The 20,611-nt window shown below is 36.0% G+C and overlaps 1 protein-coding gene across 15 annotated transcripts in view; it reads right to left on the reverse strand.

Moving 5' to 3' along the window:
- Positions 1-20,611, reverse strand: part of LOC106880092 (telomerase Cajal body protein 1) — a 148,480-nt gene that overhangs the window by 38,329 nt on the left and 89,540 nt on the right. For 8 of the 15 annotated variants that reach the window (XM_089366680.1, XM_052974765.2, XM_089366681.1 and 5 more), the window contains 3 exons: positions 19,802-19,910; positions 14,375-14,463; positions 13,524-13,614 (listed from right to left, as the gene is read on the reverse strand). In XM_089366680.1, the coding sequence (XP_089222806.1) occupies positions 13,524-13,614; positions 14,375-14,463; positions 19,802-19,910 (289 nt within the window). Of the gene's footprint in view, positions 1-13,523; positions 13,615-14,374; positions 14,464-19,797; positions 19,911-20,160; positions 20,287-20,611 lie in introns of those variants that run through there. The other 7 variants (XM_089366683.1, XM_089366676.1, XM_089366677.1 and 4 more) reach the window with 4 other exon arrangements.

The raw sequence follows: 20,611 nt of genomic DNA on the forward strand, positions 1-20,611 counted from the left end.
GGAGTGAGGAAAGCTTTGGTGGTTAGAGGTGTTGGAGTCAGAGAGGCAAGAGAGTTTATAAACGATAGGAAAGCATGGAGAGCGTTTGTGGACAGATGAATGAATTTGATGTTGCTCAAAGAGGTACGGAACCAGTATAATGTGGCGGGAGTAAACCAGCATAAGCTGTTGGGCCCCACTGCTGATATTGGGGGTTGTGTTCTATGCTTTGACCCTGAGCATAGAATAGGGTTCGCCTCTTTGAGCTGGAAAATGAATGGAACGCCTGGTGTGTGTTTTTGTTGTGGCTACTCCCTCCTAAAAAATGTGGAATAGGCCTGAGTGGCTGTGTGATAAGAAGCTTACTGCCAACCACATGATTCCAGGTTTAGTCCCACTGTGTGGCACCTTGGGCAAATGTCTTCTACTATAGACTCAGGTTGACTAAAGCCTTGCAAGTGGATTTGGTAGATGGAAACCGAAAGAAGCCCGTCGTGTGTATATATATATATATATATATATATATATATATATAAAAAGTGAAGTGTATTGCCACTTAAGTGTGGCTGACCCCTAGGGGTGGATGTTACTGTTGCTTTAGCCCCAGGAGGACATCACCTCCAGCTGGCTTATCGACACACTACTGTGTCCTGTTTGTTTTGCCAAGGGAAGTTATCCCTTTCATCGTGATCGTAGCACGAACGGACCCGGGTTTCAGGGTTATTTTCCTTTGTCAGCGTCCGATAGCTACCGACCTTCGATGAGAGATACAAATTCTTGGCAACCTTATGTATATTTTTCCAGTGAAATTCTTCACTGATATCGAAAAAGTGAAAACAAGCAATGTTAATTCTCTAAATGAAGTATTAGCAGTAACTGCACGATAAAGTGAAGTGTATTGCCACTTAAGTGTGGCTGACCCTTAGGGGTGGATGTTACTGTTGCTTTAGGATAACTTCCCTTGGCAAAACAAACAGGACACAGTAGTGTGTCGATAAGCCAGCTGGAGGAGATGTCCTCCTGGGGCTAAAGCAACAGTAACACCCACCCCTAGGGGTCAGCCACACTTAAGTGGCAATACACTTCACTTTATCGTGCAGTTACTGCTAATACTTCATTTAGAGAATTAACATTGCTTGTTTTCACTTTTTTGATATCAGTGAAGAATTTCACTGGAAAAATATACATAAGGTTGCCAAGGATTTGTATCTTTCATCGAAGGTCGGTAGCTATCGGATGCTGACGAAGGGAAATAACCCTGAAACCCGGGTCCGTTCGTGCTACGATCACGATGAGAGGGATAACTTCCCTTGGCAAAACAAACAGGACACAGTAGTGTGTCGATAAGCCAGCTGGAGGAGATGTCTTCCTGGGGCTAAAGCAACAGTAACATCCACCCCTAGGGGTCAGCCACACTTAAGTGGCAATACACTTCACTTTATCGTGCAGTTACTGCTAATACTTCATTTAGAGAATTAACATTGCTATATATATATATATATATATATATATATATATATATATAGAGAGAGAGAGAGAGAGAGAGAGAGAGAGAGAGAGAGAGAGGTAAGCAGAGTTAGCGGTTGGAGTAACCGTCTAAGAGATAAGAATATCCATTCTGGGCATGGGTATGCAAGTACACTTTGCTCATAGGGTACAGGTAATAACTGAATAAACAAAAGTTTATCCGCAATTCCAATTTAAATAAGTAGAAAACTTTTGATCAACAACCAAACAAATTGACCAACATCAGTTAATTATATTTTAATACAAAACATAACATAACATTACATAACACTTCTTACAGCCGAAATATTCTTACGGTCTCTAGAATATTTCAGTAAGTACATCATCATGAAATTTCTACAGGTTTGGTTTTGGATAAATACTAATTAGCTCTATTTACGAAATCATAAGTACTATTTGTTTTCTAGATATATTAGCGATACCTGTTTTACTTTAGCACTAGTTTTATCCTACTACTATTTATACAACATGAAACCCCTACATAAAGAGATAACCCATAAATTGTTTCTCTAGCTCATTTGCTAGTCCACTCTTTTGCATATCAACTTCAAACTTCACACTGCAAAATGGTATGATTCTAATATATTGAGCCTTCTGGCCTCATCTCGAGGCCCTGTTCTTTCCTCTTACCTCTTCCCTTCATTTATTTTATTTTATATATTTTTTGAATTTGTATTCACTCTGATGAAGCTCCATGTACTAGATCGAATGTGCTTTAAAGATGGCGAATATTATTTTCGGAATTTTCTTTGTAAGCACCGATTGACATCGGCAGCCAAAACGGTTAGTATTTAGATGCATATGTTTGCTAGATCTAGTAGGTGGGTTACTGAACCTTTGCAGCATTTTGCTATTGTTTATATAAAAGTTATGAATTTTCAATGAGAAATCACTCATGATGAATGCCTGAAAGGACTGAAAGCACTAAATGAATAGTTCTTATCCAAATCCTGACTACCTTCTTTTTCTTAAAATATAAAATCTGTATACCACTTCCAACAATCTCTAAATACATACATATATATGTACATATGTATATGTATATGATGTATTTAGCATACAGGTAGGGGTTCACCAGGCCTCAGTTCTCAGTCCACTCTTATTCATTATAGTCCTGCAGGCCATAACAGAGGAATTCAAAACTGTGTGCCCGTCGGAACTACTATATGCTGATGACCTTGCTCTTTATTATAGAATCTTTAGCAGAATTAGAGAAGAAATTCCAGGTATGGAAACAAAACCTGGAATCAAAGGACCTTAAAGTTAACCTAGCAAAGACCAAAGTTGTTAGTAAGAAAAAAGATAAAACTCTTTCTGTCAGGTAAATGGCTCTGCTCAGTATATAGGAAGGGAGTTGGAAGAAATTCCATTTGCTGCACCCAGTATAAACTATGGACACATAAGAGATGCAGTGAAATCACAGGTAGATTACAGATGTGCAAGAATAATAAACCCTAAGAGCACACAGGACTTAGATTCTCTCAAATGCCCAGGAGGCTCTCTTGCAGTTATAGATAGTTTCTGTTACCTAGATGACCAAATCAGCAATGGTAGAGGATGTTCTGAAAGTATTGGATGGAAGAAGTTCAGAGAGCTATTAACTCTGTTGGCAACAAAAGGACTCTCTCAGAGTGAAAGGTAGACAATATGAAGCTTGTGTGTGAAAAGCTATACTCCATGATAGTGAGACATGGGCTCTGAATGCAGAAGACGTGTAGACCGGAGAGAAATTAAGGTAGTATACTCCAGTGGATGTGCAACAAAGTGCAAATGTATTGAGAGAAAAGTTGGACATAAGCAGAGTCAAATGTAGCATGCAAGAGAGAAGACTACATTGGTTTGGACATGTGATGTGTATGAATGAGGACAGCTGCATAAAGAAGTGCCAATCACTGAAAGTAGATGGTATGCATGGAAGAGGGAGACCCAGGAAGACGTGGGATGAAGTTGTAAGGACCGATCTCAGGATGTTGGGCCTCACGGAGAAATGATAATGGACCGAGATGTCTGGTGAAATGAAGTTCTTAAGAAGACCTACCCACATCAGCGAAACTGAGTTCTAGAAGCACTGTGTGTCCCACCCACACTTATGAAAATTTCTCACACACTCTACCCCAACAAACCATATTACATCTCTTCTCTTCCTCACACTTCCACTTTATGCACTAGGCTTACTTCCCACTCTGCAATCGTGTCCTCTTGGCCCTGTGCAACTGTATCATTGCTATCTGCTAGCTTCCGACCTGCGTGTTCCACCCACATACTGTTACACTGTATCATTGCATATGCCTGGCACTTTGCCACCATCTCTATCCTGTTGTCTCCCTCTCTCCTTCTCCTGCACTTCCCTCAGGTTGGGTAACCATGTATTTCCTTCCCTCAGGTTGGGTAACCACGTATTTCCTTCCCTCAGGTTGGGTAACCACGTATTTCCTTCCCTCAGGTTGGGTAACCATGTATTTTCTCCGTCTTCATTCCTGATCTCTGTCTTCATTCCTGATCTCTGTATCTCTCTCTCTCTCTCTTTCTCCAGCTAGGTAACCTTGTACCTCCTCTACAGCAAGACACCTGTTTTTGTCTCTCTACCTCACTATAACCTTTCGATATCTGACACAAGATCACCTCCTCACATGCCCCCTCCCCTCTCAAAAGAGTATTTTTTTGGTCTTGCAAGTACTTGGTGACCCTGTCAGTGCAGGTGTCACTTAAAAGCACTCAATCCACACTGTAAAGTGATTGGTATTTGGAAGGGTATCCAGCTGTAAAAACCTTGCCAAAACTGACCTTGCTTGTGCTTGTTCCACATAAAAAGCACTAAGTCCACTCTGCTGAGTGGTTGGTGTTAGGAAGGACATCCAGCTGTAAAAGTCCTGCCAAAACAGTTACAGAAGTCTGGTGCAGGCTTCTGCCTGGCCATCTCTTGTCAAACCGTCCCACCCATGCCAGCATGGAAGGTAGACATTAAACGATGATGATGATGATGGTGATAATAATGATATCTATGTATGTATGCATGTTTGTATGTATGTGTGTGCATGTGTTGTGTTTGTCTCTGTGTTTGTTGTTGTCCCCACCACCGTTTGACAACTGGTGTTGGTTTGTTTATGTCTCCATAACTTAATGGTTTGGCAAAAGAGACTGATATATAAGTACAAGGCTTTAAGAAATACATACTGGGGTCATTTCAAGGTAGTGCCCCAGCATGGCTACAGTGCAATGACTAAAATAAGCGAAAGATAAAGGATAAAAGAAAATTCCATTGTACTTACTCCACTATCATTATATATAACTCAACTCCATTGGTCACGAATGACCATGGGTGCACCTAAGAGGGTACAAGTCTGGGCGGAAAGTTGCCTCACTGACAAACACACAACCTAGGGTTGTTTTCATGGAAGACTAGCAGTCGCCCAGGCATACCAGCCTTCCCTCTTCACGCCACCAATGTTATCCAGGAGAAAGGCAAAGCTTGGCACCAGTAATGTTGCAACTCATTTCTACAGCTGAGTGAACTGGAACAATGTGAAATAAAATGTCTTGCTCAAGAACACAACATGCAGCCCGGTCTAGGAATTGAACTCACAACCTCACAATCATAAGCTTGACACTCTAACCACTGAGCCATGCACTTTCACTCATTTTATATATATATATATATATATATATAAATAAAGCAAATAAGTAACAAGGCTGTCCAGGTATCAGTGCATTACAGCCATTTCAAGCGACTCCATTTAACCAATCAATGCAAGCATTACATCAATTTGAAATAAACTGCTCTCCTTGGGTGCATACAGCTATATAGATTTCCAACATACAGGATACTCCATTGTAATTTTTTAGCAAATTTTTCATCAGTGCTAGAGATTAAAATAATTACATTGCTTCTTTTTGCTATTATTGTAGCAGAATGAATTTAGGGAAAAAATACTTAAAGCCTATTGTAATTTAGAGCAGCAGAAGAAAATAATGATGGTCAAGAAAGAAGAATGGTGATATGGCTACATTCATCATTATTCTTATCACATTCAAAAGACCCAGTGCAGCAAGTAGTCTACTTAGAATTAAAATCATTGGGAAATGACAGATAAATTCTTGCTGTTGGTGATAAATTAATTAACGTCAGATATTCTTCTCTATCCCTTTTAACTGTGACCATAAAATCAGCCTACATAAAAGAATATGTCTAAGAAGATGCTAGGAAAATGATGATATACTGAGACGAGGTGATAACCAGAAAGAGGAAGGGCAGGGGTGAATTAGAATATTATGATTATCAACTAAAAGGGGGCTAAAATGGAAAACAAAGGCGGTCACAATGAGATTTAAGTGTGGGAATTAAAAATACGGGGGGTGGGGGCTGCATCCAAACTTAGCAAAATTTATATATTGAAATATTAAAATTTAGAAAAGGATTTAAGGACCAAGTAAGAGAAGAAGGATAGATAAAACAATCTAAGCCATAAAAGTGGGGGACTTTTATATGAAATAGAAACCTCATAATGCTTCTTCCTAGCATAATGTAAAGGTGGTTATGATGTAACTATTCAACAATAACTCTATAATTAAATTCAGATATCATTTGAGTAGGAGTACACATTTTCTATTGAATCAAAACCAAAGATTAAGGGCTAAAAAAATAAGGTAAATATTTCTATAACAAGTAAACTTATTTTATAAACCTTGGAAAAAAATATTTATATAAAAATTACCAACATTAGGAAAAAATCTGAAAGGATATATGAAGGTATAAAAATACCATGTATATATGCATAAAAATATCATATATATATCGAATATTTGAAATGAGGAATAGATAGACAGCTGACAACTGATGAAGGGTCCTTTCTCTGTGTTTACTTGTCCTGTTTTCCATTTTTTTCTCATTGTTTATGTATTTCATGTTGTTTGAACCGTTGGTGACGTCCTGCACCCATATATGCATGTGTGTGTATATATATATCATCATCATCATCATCATCATCGTTTAACGTCCGCTATACACTATATATTATTTACTATTTATTATATATATCATCATCATCATCATCATCGTTTAACGTCCATTTTCCATGCTGGCATGGGTTGGACGGATTGACTGAGGTCTGGAAAGCCAGCGGCCACACCAGGCTCCAATATATATATAAGTTCATAAAAGGAAAACGACAAAAAGAACAACAACAAAAAACAACAACGTGAGGACGTGATACAGATTGTGTTACTGGATGCTCAGGAAAGGAAAGAAAGAGAGTTTGACATTTCGAGCGGAGCTCTTCGTCGGAAACAAAGGAAAGTCCAAAGAAGGGAAAGACGGAGGAAGAAAAAATTGCCAACGATATCCACGAGGTTACATTGTATATATATATATATATATATATATATATATAGAGAGAGAGAGAGAGAGAGAGAGAGAGAGAGAGATATATATATATAGAGAGAGAGAGAGAGAGAGATATATATATATATATATATATACATACATATATATATATACATATATGTATATATACATATATACTATATATTATTTTCTATTTATTATATATATATATATATCATCATCATCGTCATCATCATTTAATGTCCGTTTTCCATGCTAGCACGGGTTGGACGTTTTGACTGATGTCTGGAGAGTCAGCGGCTGCACCAGGCTCCAATCTGATCTGGCAATGTTTCTACAGCTGGATGCCCTTCCTAATGCAAACTGCTCTGAGAGTGTAGTGGGTGCTTTTTACATACCACCGGCACTGGAGCCAGTCAGGGGATAATGGCATTGGCCACGTTCGGATGATGCTTTTTATGTGCCATCAGTACAGGGGCCAGTCAGGCAGTCCTGGCATCAATTGCATTTGGATAGTGCTTTTTATGTGCCACTGGCATGGGAGCCAGTCAGGGGGTACTGGCATCAGCCACGTTTGGATGGTACTTTTTACATGCCAACGGCACGGGAGCCAGTCAGGGGACACTGGCATCGACCATGTTCGGATGATGTATTGATCATGTTTGGATGATGCATTGACCATGTTCGGATGATGCATTTTACGAAATGACATATATAGTGCAATTATAAAATATAAATAAATATAAATACCATATTTTATTATATTATACCATGATTACTGTAGAGAGAAGTTACAAACTCCTTCACAATCTATAGAAATTATACCAGTATGTATGAAGGTATATAGATATACAAAATACAATAATATATAAGATAAAAGAACAAATAAAATTAAATTAAAATGAATAAAAGGAAAAAATATTTGTATAAAATTTTGATAAAGAATTTATAAAATGAAAAAATAGAAATAAAGATAAAAATTTTACATTTCAAATGCCATAAAATATATACCAGATATAAAAAGAGATAAAAGATAAAAAATAAGGTTAAGTCAAGGTATTCATAACAAAAGCTAATTATAAAATAAACAAAATAAGATAAAGATACCATTGGAAATGGTTTTATAAAATATTTGTAAAATATATTGTTACAGGCACAAATGTATGTAGAATCATAACAGTTCCTAGAGGGTATATAATATACTTAAGGGAGGTGTAAGATCTGGTAATCCATTGTAAATATACTTATTATGACTGATAAGGAAGAAAATCTTGGAACCAAAGGGGAAATAGTGTAATTTAAGTATAGGAGGAATGCAGATTAAACAGGTAGGGGTTATAAGAGGGAAATATTATGTATAATTCCATACAATAGAGGGTATGTTATGAAAGATATGACACCCCAGATAATTTCTGCCACCAAATCATAGTATGATATATATAATATTATTTGTTTCTAAAATATTTGAAGGTACAGGTGATCTTATGCATACAAGATACTCTAAAGTCTAATCTATTATTAATTAGGTTATTCTTATCTCTATACTTAAAAACTTTATAAATTTCCATACAACATAGTTTGCATCCATATTGGCTATCTTTGTATGGCTGAGCTCCCTGTACTATATCCTATTTAAGGATAAATTTACTATTGCTATCTCTAAGTTCCCAGATTTTACTAGATAATGATGTACTGTTAGCTTTACGTCTAAGTCAAAAAGATGAAAGATGGTTATTAAGCCACTTCTTCATATTTATCGAGCACTCGATGTAAATAAAGTTACAAGTTTCAGTCCTTACTGTACATTTGTAAACAACACTTTGGGCTAAACAACAACCTAATAACAGGCATTGTGATCTTACCCTACAATTGCTATTATTATTATTATTATCATCATCATCATCATTATTATTAATAGTAGTAATACTTCTATCATTTATAGTATCATTCAAATTTGTTGTAGTATTATCAGGTGTTGTGTCAGTAATACCTGAATTATTATATCTAGTGGTACCACTGTTTATATTAGTTCTATTGTTCTGGATTCCTATATATCCACTATTATTTTCATCATTACAGGGGTTTTAAACACTATTGACAATATTATTATTACTAATCCCCTAAGCTAATCTTATATTTCTTCTGTTAGATCAGGCTATAATAGTACTTATATTGGGAAGAGTGGAATATGAGATTCTGATTGTCTTACGGGAGATTTTATTGTACTTATGAGAAGCTGGGAACTTTTTTTCTAAAACTGCCATAAATTTATTGTATATATTAGTAGATATAGCATAGTTAAAAGGAATGCTATACCAGTTTAGTTAAAAGGAATGTTATACTAGACTACATTATTATTTCTCGAATTCTTATGTTTATGAAAGTGGATCCTATCAATTCTTCTAATACCTTTAGAACTCTCTATTTGATTATTAACTATGGTCTCATTATCGGTATTTATGTTATCATGAGATCAGGCTCCATTCATCTCAATCATATCCATACTATTATTATATATATTAGACATTTTATCGTCCGTAGATTCTATTTTCTTATTGTTATATATCTTATTCATTGATTTAATAGGTATGTTAGAGCTATCCTAGTAGGTCTATCTGCTTGGCTATGTGGGCTATTGTTCCTATTTTCCCTTCTATTTTCATTACAATTCCTAGTAGGTATCTAACTTTCTGAATTAAGGAAAGCAATCTCCAGATTATAACCTGCTTTAGAAAGAGCAGAGTTATAGGAGAGGATGAATTAAATATATCCCTACTGATTTTAATACATTAGGGGGATGATTAGAGGATTTGTTCACATACCTAGTAACTTCATCCAGTTTTCTATAGGGGTAATATAAGCCAGAGTTTATATCTAAAGTAGTGTCTAAGAAGTTAGCTACCTTCCTGCCGTATTCAAAAGTGAGTCCTAGGTTAAAGATTTTGAAGAATTTTCTGATTTTTTTCTGCATTCTTTCTATGACGGTTTTCCTATTACTAGGTATAATGAACAAAGCATCATCCCTATAAAGACCACCCTGCAGTTCAGGGATTTCACTACTAAGACACTTTAAGAGATATGCACCAACCAAATCAATAATCTGGGCCAAGTCACTTGAACCCATAGCAATATCAAAATTATTAACCTACCCTCAAATTCTATGATAGCTTTCCTAGCTAAAAGAATAATATCTATTTTGATCCTAGTTGTAAGAGAATAGGGGAGATGCTAAAATAATAACTTATGATATCAAAATGTATAAACAAGTAATTACTTACATTTTCAGTAGATGTGAAACTGTATTACTTCATCAGTATTGCACCATAATTTAAGAGATGAATTAGGAATTATTAGGGGTAATATCATATCAAGAATAGATTTACTAAGTCGACCAATATCTGATTTAGTCGGGCAAATAAGTTTGAAGGATTGTCATGAAAATTCCTTTTGTGGTCTTTGAGTATATATATAATATACTATGAGTCTTTGTGTCTATATATACAAAGACTCATTCTTTTACTTGTTTCAGTCATTTGACGGTGGCCATGCTGGAGCACTGCCATAAGGGTTTTTAGTTGAAGAAATCGGCCTCAGGACTTATTCTTTATAAGTTTAGTACTTATTCTATTGGTCTCTTTTTGCTGAACCACTAAGTTATAAGGATGTAAGCACACCAACATCGGTTGTCAAGCAATGATAGGGGGGGGACAAACACAGACACAAAGATACATACATAAATATATACATATACATATATATATCAACCCATGCTAGCATGGAAAGTGGACGTTAAACGATGATGATGATGATGATGATATATATATATATATATATATATATATATATATATATATATATATATATGAGGGGTGTATGAAAAGTTTTGAACCTAACCTAGAAACAGGGCTGCTAAGTAGCTGAAACAATTTTTTCTGGTTAGTACAGTCTTTTCGGGGTATTCTTGCTCATTTTCATGATTCTGATATTTTAATTTTTTTTGCTGCAGATTTTTGAATAAACAAGTGTTGAGGTTACAAGGAAAATGGAGAAAACTGAGTATCGTGCTGTCATGAAGTACCTTCATTTGAAAGGCATAACTCCATCAGAAATCCATGAAGATATGGTGAGAACCTCCTTCATATGCAACAATCAAACACTGGGTAAATGAATTCCAGCATGGCAGGGAGAGTGTGGAATATGATCCAAGACCAGAGAGACATCCAACTGCAACCACCAAGGACAACCTTGACCTTGCTCTTGGTATGATAATGCAAGATCGCCAAATATCATATTGTCAGATAGCTGAGAGACTGGGCATTTCAACTGAAAGGGCAGACAACATTGTGACAAAAGAACTTGGGTTCTCAAAGGTTTCTACAAGGTGGGTCCCTTGCCTTTTGACTCCTGAACAGAAATGCACCAAGTGCACTTTGTCCACGAGCAATCTGGAACTGTTTAAAGCCGATGAAGTGAATTTTCTGGCTTGCTTCATTACTATGGACGAAAGTTGGATTCATCACTACCAGCCTGAAACCAAAGAACAAGCAAAGCAGTGGAAGCACACATCCTCTCCTACCCCAAAGAAGGCCAGGGTCATTCCTTCAGCTGGCAAGGTTGTGGCGTCAGTTTTTTTGGATTTTCAAGGTGTCTTGCTGATCTATTAACTTGAAAAGGGTCACACCATGACAGGGCTGTATTATTCTCAGCTACTGAAACACCTCCAAGAAGCAATCAAAGAAAAAAGGCCGGGAATGCTCACCAGGGGAGTCCTTTTTAATCACGACAATGCTCCAGCCCACACCTCTGTGGTTGCCATGGCAACAATTCATGATTGTGGATACGAGCTTGTTCCCCATCCGCCTTACTCGCCAGACTTAGCCCCCTCTGACTTTCATCTATTCCCAAAAATGAAAAAAGCCCTGGCTGGTCGCCATTTTGCCAGTGACAATGACGTCATAGATGCTGTAGGAAGTTTCTTGGAGTCTCAAACAAAAGAGTTCTTCTACACCAGGATAATAGCACTTCAGCACCACTGGAGAAAGTGTTCAGCCATCGAGGTGGACTATGTTGAAAAATAAATCATCAGAAGTCTTGTACTATGTTTTGTTTTTTTGAGGCTCAAGACTTTTCATACACCCCTCGTGTATATACAATAGGCTTGTTTCAGTTTCTGTCTACCAAATCCACTCACAAGGCTTTGGTCAACCCTAAGGTGCCGTGCAGTGGGACTGAACCTGGAACCATGTAGTTGGGAAACAAGCTTCTTACCACACAGCCATGTCTTTGTGAGTAACACTTTAGTATTTGAAGCTGTTGTATTTGTTCCAATTTATAAGATTTACTAGCTGACCCTCTGCTGTCAAAAAATGACGGCTAATTGTAGTATTTTATATATAAATAAGGTACATAATAATCACACATACATAGTTACATACTTCCTTTGTACACGCACACACATATACTCACACAAAGTTGAAATGCTATTTGATTTTTCTTTTCAGTGTTGAATGTTCACTCACACATACAAACATTCACATACCTCCCTTTTTACATAAACACACATATACTCACACAGAGTTGAAACGCTGTTTGATATCTTTTTCACCCCTTCCTTCCTCATTCATCTATCACCCCTTCCTTTCTCACTCATATGTTGTGATGGAGAAAGACACAAGTGTATTATTATAGTAGATACTTTCTGAATCATTAGACACAAGCTGGAGTTGTTCTGTTCACTTTTTGCATTTGTCTCATAATGCTTAATGAAATAGTTTTCTAAATTATCCAACAGTGTTTCTACTCTCTTCCTATAACAGTGTCTCTACTTAGTTCTGTTTGCTTTCTTTTCTTATCTTATATACAATAAAATGCAATGAATCTGTCATGCTGGACAAGGGAAACTAAACCAATAAACGGAGTGGGAGTGAGTGACAGTCAGAGATGCTAAATGCAGGTGAACTGTAATGAGATGTTTTGCTCTAAAGTCGTTGGTATTTCAATTAAATAAAACTAAATTGTTATTGTAAATTATATTTATTTTATCAATTTCATACACACACACACACACATATAAATATATATGAAATTAAATATTAAACTCTTTTGTTTTCAAAGTATTATAGCTCAAGTGATGGTTGGGCTCAGAAAGCGTGCAAAAAGATGAAATTGTCACTGGAGCCTATTCTATGTGAAGTTGTGATAAGTTAGATTTTGTTGATCACATGGGTAATATTCAAGCAAATTGCAATATCAGATATAGTGATTGGATTGCTGAAAATTCCTGCTACACTCCCATTGTTTTGATGCACCATTTTCTATCATTAATAGAGCCGTCTGAATTTTTGACGACACAGGTATGCTTGTAGATTATATAATGTTTATAAGATGGTAATTATTGCACTAAAAGTATAACTTAGCTCTTATATCATTATAACTAAGATAGTATATGAAAATTAATTTGTACAAGGCAGCTATCACTAACAGACATGCTAACTTTATCCTATTTGAATGATGCAATTTTATGAATATAAATGAATAATAAAATGCAATGAGATTTTTTTATGAAGAATAACTTATTAAATCTCACCAAAAATTACTGAAATATAGAATTTGAAAAGTGTGCTTTTTTAATGAATTTTCTTAGGGAATAAAATCAGAAATCTGAAATACTACTTACAGATTGATCATAAGCTCTATATGTACAACGTAATTCCCCTGTAAAAGCATCCCACAAATGGACTGGATTATTTTTGGATGTACTAGCTAAGCTACAAAGACAGAAAGAATTATAAAAATATTGTTAGTGAAAAAAAAATCATAATTCAGAGAATATATTTTTATTTATACATCACTAAAAACAATAATGGAGTTGAACTCTCTAGAGAGAACAATGGATTATGGTATTAACCCAACTAGATCCACTTAGCTTCAATATTGTTAAATCATAAACTGACTGAAACTATTTTAAGCAAACATGAAGTCCAAATTTATTCATTCAGTAGTGTAAGTTTGATTATGAGTATCCACAAATAATAATTATGAAATACCCATACAACAAATCACTGAATGATACTGCTGCTGCTGCTAGTGCTACTACTACTACTACTACTACTACTACTACTACTACTACTACTACTACTACTACTACTACTAACTTGTGTTCCTAAATGAACATTAGCAATACCACTTAGCCAGAAATAAGAATTGTATGAACCAAAACATTACATTTTTTTCTTCTCTTCAATGCATTTATTGTAATCAAATAACTGGTCAATTAAATAATACTTTTATATTTCTCAAAAGGAACAACAAATTACACTTAAAAATACAATTATTTTCCATAAATGTTCCACAAATTTTTATCAAATTCCTTTTTTAGTAGTTTTTTTTACCAGTATAAAATCATGACTGATTGTTAGCCCAAATAGCAAATATTCAGAAAATGAGTTCTATTGGAATACCTCATGGTACAATGTTACGGTATCAATTCAGAAACAAAGGAATCAGTCTACAGTCTAAAATGCTCACCAACAAGTGTCTGGATAAGCTGATGACATTCCTGGATACCAGCAGTAGTCATAAATTGTTCCTGATTCAAACATCTTCAGGACTGCATCCTATGAAATAGAAAATATTACCAAAGATAGTCATTTTTTTAATCTTCATAATATCTTTATATCTTCAAAATAGTTTTTGTGTGTGGCAGATGCACACATGCAATAAACACCAAAGATGTACAGAAAACAGATTCCATCAAATGCCAGGGAAAAACTAGAAGTAGTTGATAGCTTCCATTACTTAGGTGATCAAGTTAGTAGTGGGGGTGGATGCTCTGAGAGTGTAGCTGTTAGAATAAGAATAGACTGGGCAAAGTTCAGAGAGCTCCTACCTCTGCTGGTGACAAAGGGCTTCTTACTCAGAGTGAAAGGTAGACTGTATGATGCATGTGTGCAAACAGCCATGCTACATGGCAGTGAAACACGGCATGCAGCTGCCGAGGACATGCATAGGCATGAAAGAAATGAAGCCAGTATGCTCCACTGGATGAGTAATGTCAGTGTGCATGCACAACAGAGTGTAAGCACCCTGAGAGAAAAGTTGTACATAAGAAGCATCAGATGTGGTGTGCAAGAGAGACAACTGTGCTGGTATGGTCATGTGTTGTGTATGGATGAGGGCAGCTGTGTGAAGAAGTGTCACACCCTAGCAGGTGAGTGAACCTGTGGAAGAGGTAGATCCAGGAAGGTATGGGATGAGGTAGTGAAGCATGACCTTCAAACATTGGGCCTCACAGAGGCAATGACAAGTGACCGAGACTTTGGAGATATGCTGTGCTTGAGAAAACCTGGCTAACTGAGAGAGATCATGGCCAATGCCAGTGTCACATAACTGGCCCATTTAAAAGTACTCTTCAATCATCGGGCAATATGCTGTGCTTGAGAAGACCTGTTGAGTCAAGTGAAATCGTAGTCATGGCCAATGCCAGCGCTGCCTGACTGGCACCTGTGCCGGTGGCATGTAAAAAGCACCATTTGAGTGTGGTTGATGCCAGTGTTCCCTGACTGACTCCTGTACTGGTGGTACATAAAAAGCTCCCACTACACTATCAGAGTGGTTGGCGTTAGGAAGGGCATCCAGCTGTAGAAACCTTGCCAGATCAGATTGGAGCCTGGTGCAGCCTCCTGGCTTGCTAGTTCTCAGTCAAACCATCCAACCCATGCCAGCATGGAAAGTAGACGTTAAATGATGATGATAATGATAATGAATGGTACATTTAATCCTGGATGGTAAACTTAATCTTGGGTATCAGACTCAATCCATCACTTGCTTCAACAGCACCACCTGGCTTTTTCAGTGCCTTTAACAGAATCCTGTCTGTTGCAAGCATTTGGAACAAGCCTCTAGTTTGAAGATACCCTTTTTCCTCTTACTAGTCTCAGAGGCTCTGTAGAGGGTCATGGACACTGCTTTCCCTCTTGGCTAAAAATAAAAAATTTTTAAAAATTTACATCCTACCTTGTATACACACTTCCAGTCAGTTCTGATCATATTTTGTGGTAGTATTGCTGTCACTATCAATTGTATCAATATCATCATTTTAGGTCAAATTTTCATGCCATCATGAGTTTGATGCCCAAGTCAGTGACTTATTTAGAGTTACTACCCTCTTAGGTAAGTTGGAGAACTGCATCTTGACTGCATGTTGCAGTTTGGTATTATCATCATTATCATTATAACATATGAGCTTGAATTAGGCAGGCCAAAAGCACAATATTTTACTAATAATTTTCACTATTATTATCATTGTTAATCTCACACTGCTGTTATTTAAATGTAAGAGAACGTAGTCATCATCATCATCATTTACATCCACTACTCTTACTGGCATGGGGTGAACAGATCATCTCAGTTTTATGCAAAGTTATTGCCCTGATGGATGTGTCAGTAGACCACAGCTTCCTCAGACATCTCAGTCTACAGTTAGATGTCTTTCATAACACCAACCACTTTACAGAGTGTACTGGGTGCATTTTATCAAAGCATCAGCAACTAGACAGGTTGTCATGCACTAGAGAAGACTAAAAAGTCCTCTCAAGTACATATTGTCACTGTTTGATTTGCCTATGACTTTACAGCATGTACAGAGTGCATTTTATCATGCATTGATTCTAGTGAGATCATCTTATGACTCATCAGATTATAGTGAGAGAGAAAATAGAAGAGATGGTGACGGCAAAAGCTGACTTAAGATGAGGTACTGAGGAAGTTTTAAATATGGGAGGAACAAATTTACTATTGTTAGAAGTTGGTAGAGATGGAAGAAAGAGAAGAGACAGTGCAGAGAAAAGTAGTAGAAGAAAACCAGGGGTTAGAGAGAGATGAATAGAGGAAGTAAATAGAAGTTGGTAAGATGAATAAAGGAAGATTCAGTGCTATTTTGTGAACAAGTGAGGTAGTGGTGGAGGTGCATGATAGAGAGGAAAAGAGGGTAACAAAGAAACAGAAAAGCCACACAGAAAGAGTCAGTGAAAGTAAGAGGCAGGAGGCTGCTGTAGAGGAGGTGAGAAATAGAGGAAGAGTCTAATGAGTGCATCTATCTCAGTCACCCTTGTTTTATTATGCTGGCACATGAGTGCAGGTCTTCTTACACACTATTTGTTATCAACTAACACAGTCTTTTATCATCTCCCTCATGAGATGCAAAACTTTCAGATCAATCTTCACCTTTTTGTCCCAAGTCTTCTTTGGCAGCCCTCTTTTTTTTACAGATACCATCCACTTTTAGTGTGCATCATTTCTTTATACATTTGTTCTCCATATGGATCACATGTTCTCACCAGTGCAGACTTTTCTTTTGCACACTACTTCTGATTCCTCTTATATTCAGTTTTTCTCTCAATTCATTTGTTTTCCATTGTTCATACTTGCTAATAGTATACATCTAGCAGAACATGTTCACTTCATTTCTTTCTAGCATTTGGTGGTCCTCAGCATTTATGGGCTCTTGTCTTACAACTATGTAGCATCACACTTCATACACAAGCATTGTACAATTTGCCCTTTGCTCTGAGCTTTATATGACTTATTTTTACTGTACCATTATTGCATACTGAGTATGGTAGCAGAATCTTGTCTTATCTCCTACTTACTAATGCTTTAGTTTTTCAAATTTTATTCTTGATTTTAGGTTTTGCTTGTGCAACTGGAATTTCTTCTCTAAATTTATTACAAGTTTGGCAGGAGATCTTAATAATCAGCATTTAGAAGTTCTCATGGACATCTGACCTTAAAATCCTTTTATTGCCTGGAGGACTATAATTTTAAAAAATGAGCTGCAGATTGACCTCAGATGAACTCCTACTTCAAAATTAATTCATCAGTGAATTCATAATTTATCACTGAATTCATTGCTGACTATCTCCTTATTAACTGCACCACTATATATGGATTGTGTGGCTCTCAAAAGCCATACAACTTTTCCTAACTTCCTCAGTGACTACCAGATTTTACAGTGTGGAAGCCTGTCAAAGGCTTTCTATACATCAACAAAAAGGAGGTATAGAAGATTAGTTTTGGTTCAGTACTTCTAGAGTTTTCTGACTGAGAATACTTCTTCCTAGCACAAAACTTAACTGTCTCATATATACTTATTTTCTACCTCATCAACTGAGTTATAACTCTTTCCATGAATTTCTTTACCTGATCTAACAATTTAAAACCTTTGTAGTTACATAACTCTTGAGCATCTCTTTTGTAACAGTTAACAATACTGCTGCTATGCCAGTCCTTGGATAGCACACCTTATACTACCTAATTTACTATGTGGGTAACTCATTCATATCCTACTCAACCAAATATCTTCAGCATCTTGGCATTAATTCCTGATGGACCAGATGCCTTCCGTGCCTTCTTATCTTTAAATGCTCTAACTACTATACTGCTGTCAACTTGAAGTGTTTAAATGAAAACAGTAAGAGAAACCTTACAAGACCATTTTCGGCTAATGATGAAATTAAATCAGAACTGTTATTAAAAAGCTTTTTAGTTGATTATTTTACTGATCCCTAGACCAAACAACACATTTTACACAAACATAAAAATATGTTTAAACAGAAGACAAAAAGAAATGGTGTATAGTGAAGCCTGATACTAAATATTACATAAAAATGTAATCAAGCAGAGAGAATACAGTTGAAAAGAGAATACTAGTCTGGTGGAAAAATAATGAGACAGATAAGCTCAATAACAAAGTTATTCTCAGTGACTGAAAAGAACGTAATCATGCAAGATTCTGAAGGGACAAACAGATCTCTATGCAGCCAGTCCCAAGATATGGAAAAAATGCTTTAAACATCAGATTCAATACCTTTAAAATAAAGTATGCAGAATATTAGTATCAACCGAATTAACAGATAGGGTAAAGAATTGACTAAAAAAGTGAGACTTTAAGAGAACATTTAATCTATGAAGTGTAAATACAAAAAATTAAAAATTATGAAGGTAAATTAATTCGTCACACTAGCACAAAGTTAGAAATTCATAATGGATGAGTATGCAATTGAACCATACTTTTTTTATGTATCCAACAGGGATGAAAGACAAAATCAGCTCCAATGGAATTTGGACTCAGAACATATAGGGATAGATGCTATATTGAAATACAAACAGCATGACACTCAGATGCTGTAGTTGTAAACCTTGATTTAGTCTATGATCAATGGCATTCCAGTCATGACCACACATTTTTCCTAGCACTGTTCACCTAGAACCACATTATCTAATGTATTCCTCTTTTCTAAGATGGTAAGGTATGCTGTGAAAGAGATTTGTCAACTATTTCAAGTAGACTAAACAATATACACAATACACAGTCATTCAGTTGCTGTAGTTGAAAGTAATGATAGCAGAGTATCCTATCTATTGTTACCTCAGTGACATACTCACTGAAAGAGAAACCAGTAATAAACTAGTGGTCATAGTTCAAAAGGATGGAAGATGCAACTTGCCATCAAAACATTTCATGAGGTATATGTAAGATGTGAGGTGAAAATGCAGAGAATCTGCAGGAATTGTAGAGAAATCATAACTATGATCTTTTAGATGTTTTGATATTAACTTTTAAAAATGGATGAGTGTAAGTTAATTATTTAAAAAATTTGGAAAATTAAAGCAATTTAAGCCAATGTCACAGCCTCTCTGATAAGAAGATGTATACAAAATGGATAATACACAGATGAAATGATACAGGGCTGAGATGTATGGAGAATTGTAAACTAAGCTCATCCAATCAGAATGGTATGAGGAAAGAAATCCAAATGAACTCTATGCAAAGCAAAACAATAAATAAATCGATAAAATTCAATGAAAAAGTGAGAAAAAATGTTGCATGAAATTTTCTTTCCTTTAAAATGAAAATATCAAGCAGATAAACAATGAAATGAAAGATATACTTGCAATTGGCGGTAAATTTTGTGTTTCTCTATTATAAATCTTCTCTGGTAAATTGAACAATCTCAAACATTGGTCTTCACTATTGGTCAATATACATGAACCATCAGGAGCCCTGACATTAACAACCAAAATTAATAAAATCATCTTTAATGAGTCTTTCAACTATTTTACTTTTATATGACAGCATACAAAGAAAAACTCAAACAGAGCACAGAACTTACAACAAAATAAAAGCTATAAAATTTATACATACATATATAGTTTACTGTTCTATTATCAGTAGGATCAACAAAAGAAGGACTCCATCCAGTGATGGATAAATATCATTTAATATACACGTTATTTAAATATGAGCTACTAACAGTTTCATGCTGTAGAAACACAATAGTTCAGCAGATTTATACATCATTCTTCCTGTCTCCAAGCAATCCTTCAGGCTCAGGTACACATGACTGGTCTTATTTGAAAAAACAAGAAAGGATACTGGTCTAAGAGAAAAAATGAGAAAAGGCAAGAGGAAGGTGAATGCAAAAGGTAGAATTTAGAAAATCAGAATGAGAAAACAAAAAAAAAGCTGAATAAAAATGGAAAAAGAAAGAAAGGAAAGAAAATCAAGAGTTTTGTCTCCTATCTCCATCGAAATCAGAATTAGTATAACAGGAATAGAATAATTCAACAAAGAGGAGGCCAAAATCTGTGAGACAGCATGCATAATCTGGAGAGGGTAGTATCCTCCAGTTCAACAAAAGAAATTTGTTCATGTGCTTGCATTTGCTAAAAATCTTGGGTCTGGAATTAGGTAGTGGTGGAATT

This window comes from Octopus bimaculoides, chromosome 19 (genome assembly GCF_046866305.1).
Source record: "Octopus bimaculoides isolate indiv1 chromosome 19, ASM4686630v1, whole genome shotgun sequence".
Classification (NCBI taxonomy): domain Eukaryota; kingdom Metazoa; phylum Mollusca; class Cephalopoda; order Octopoda; family Octopodidae; genus Octopus; species Octopus bimaculoides.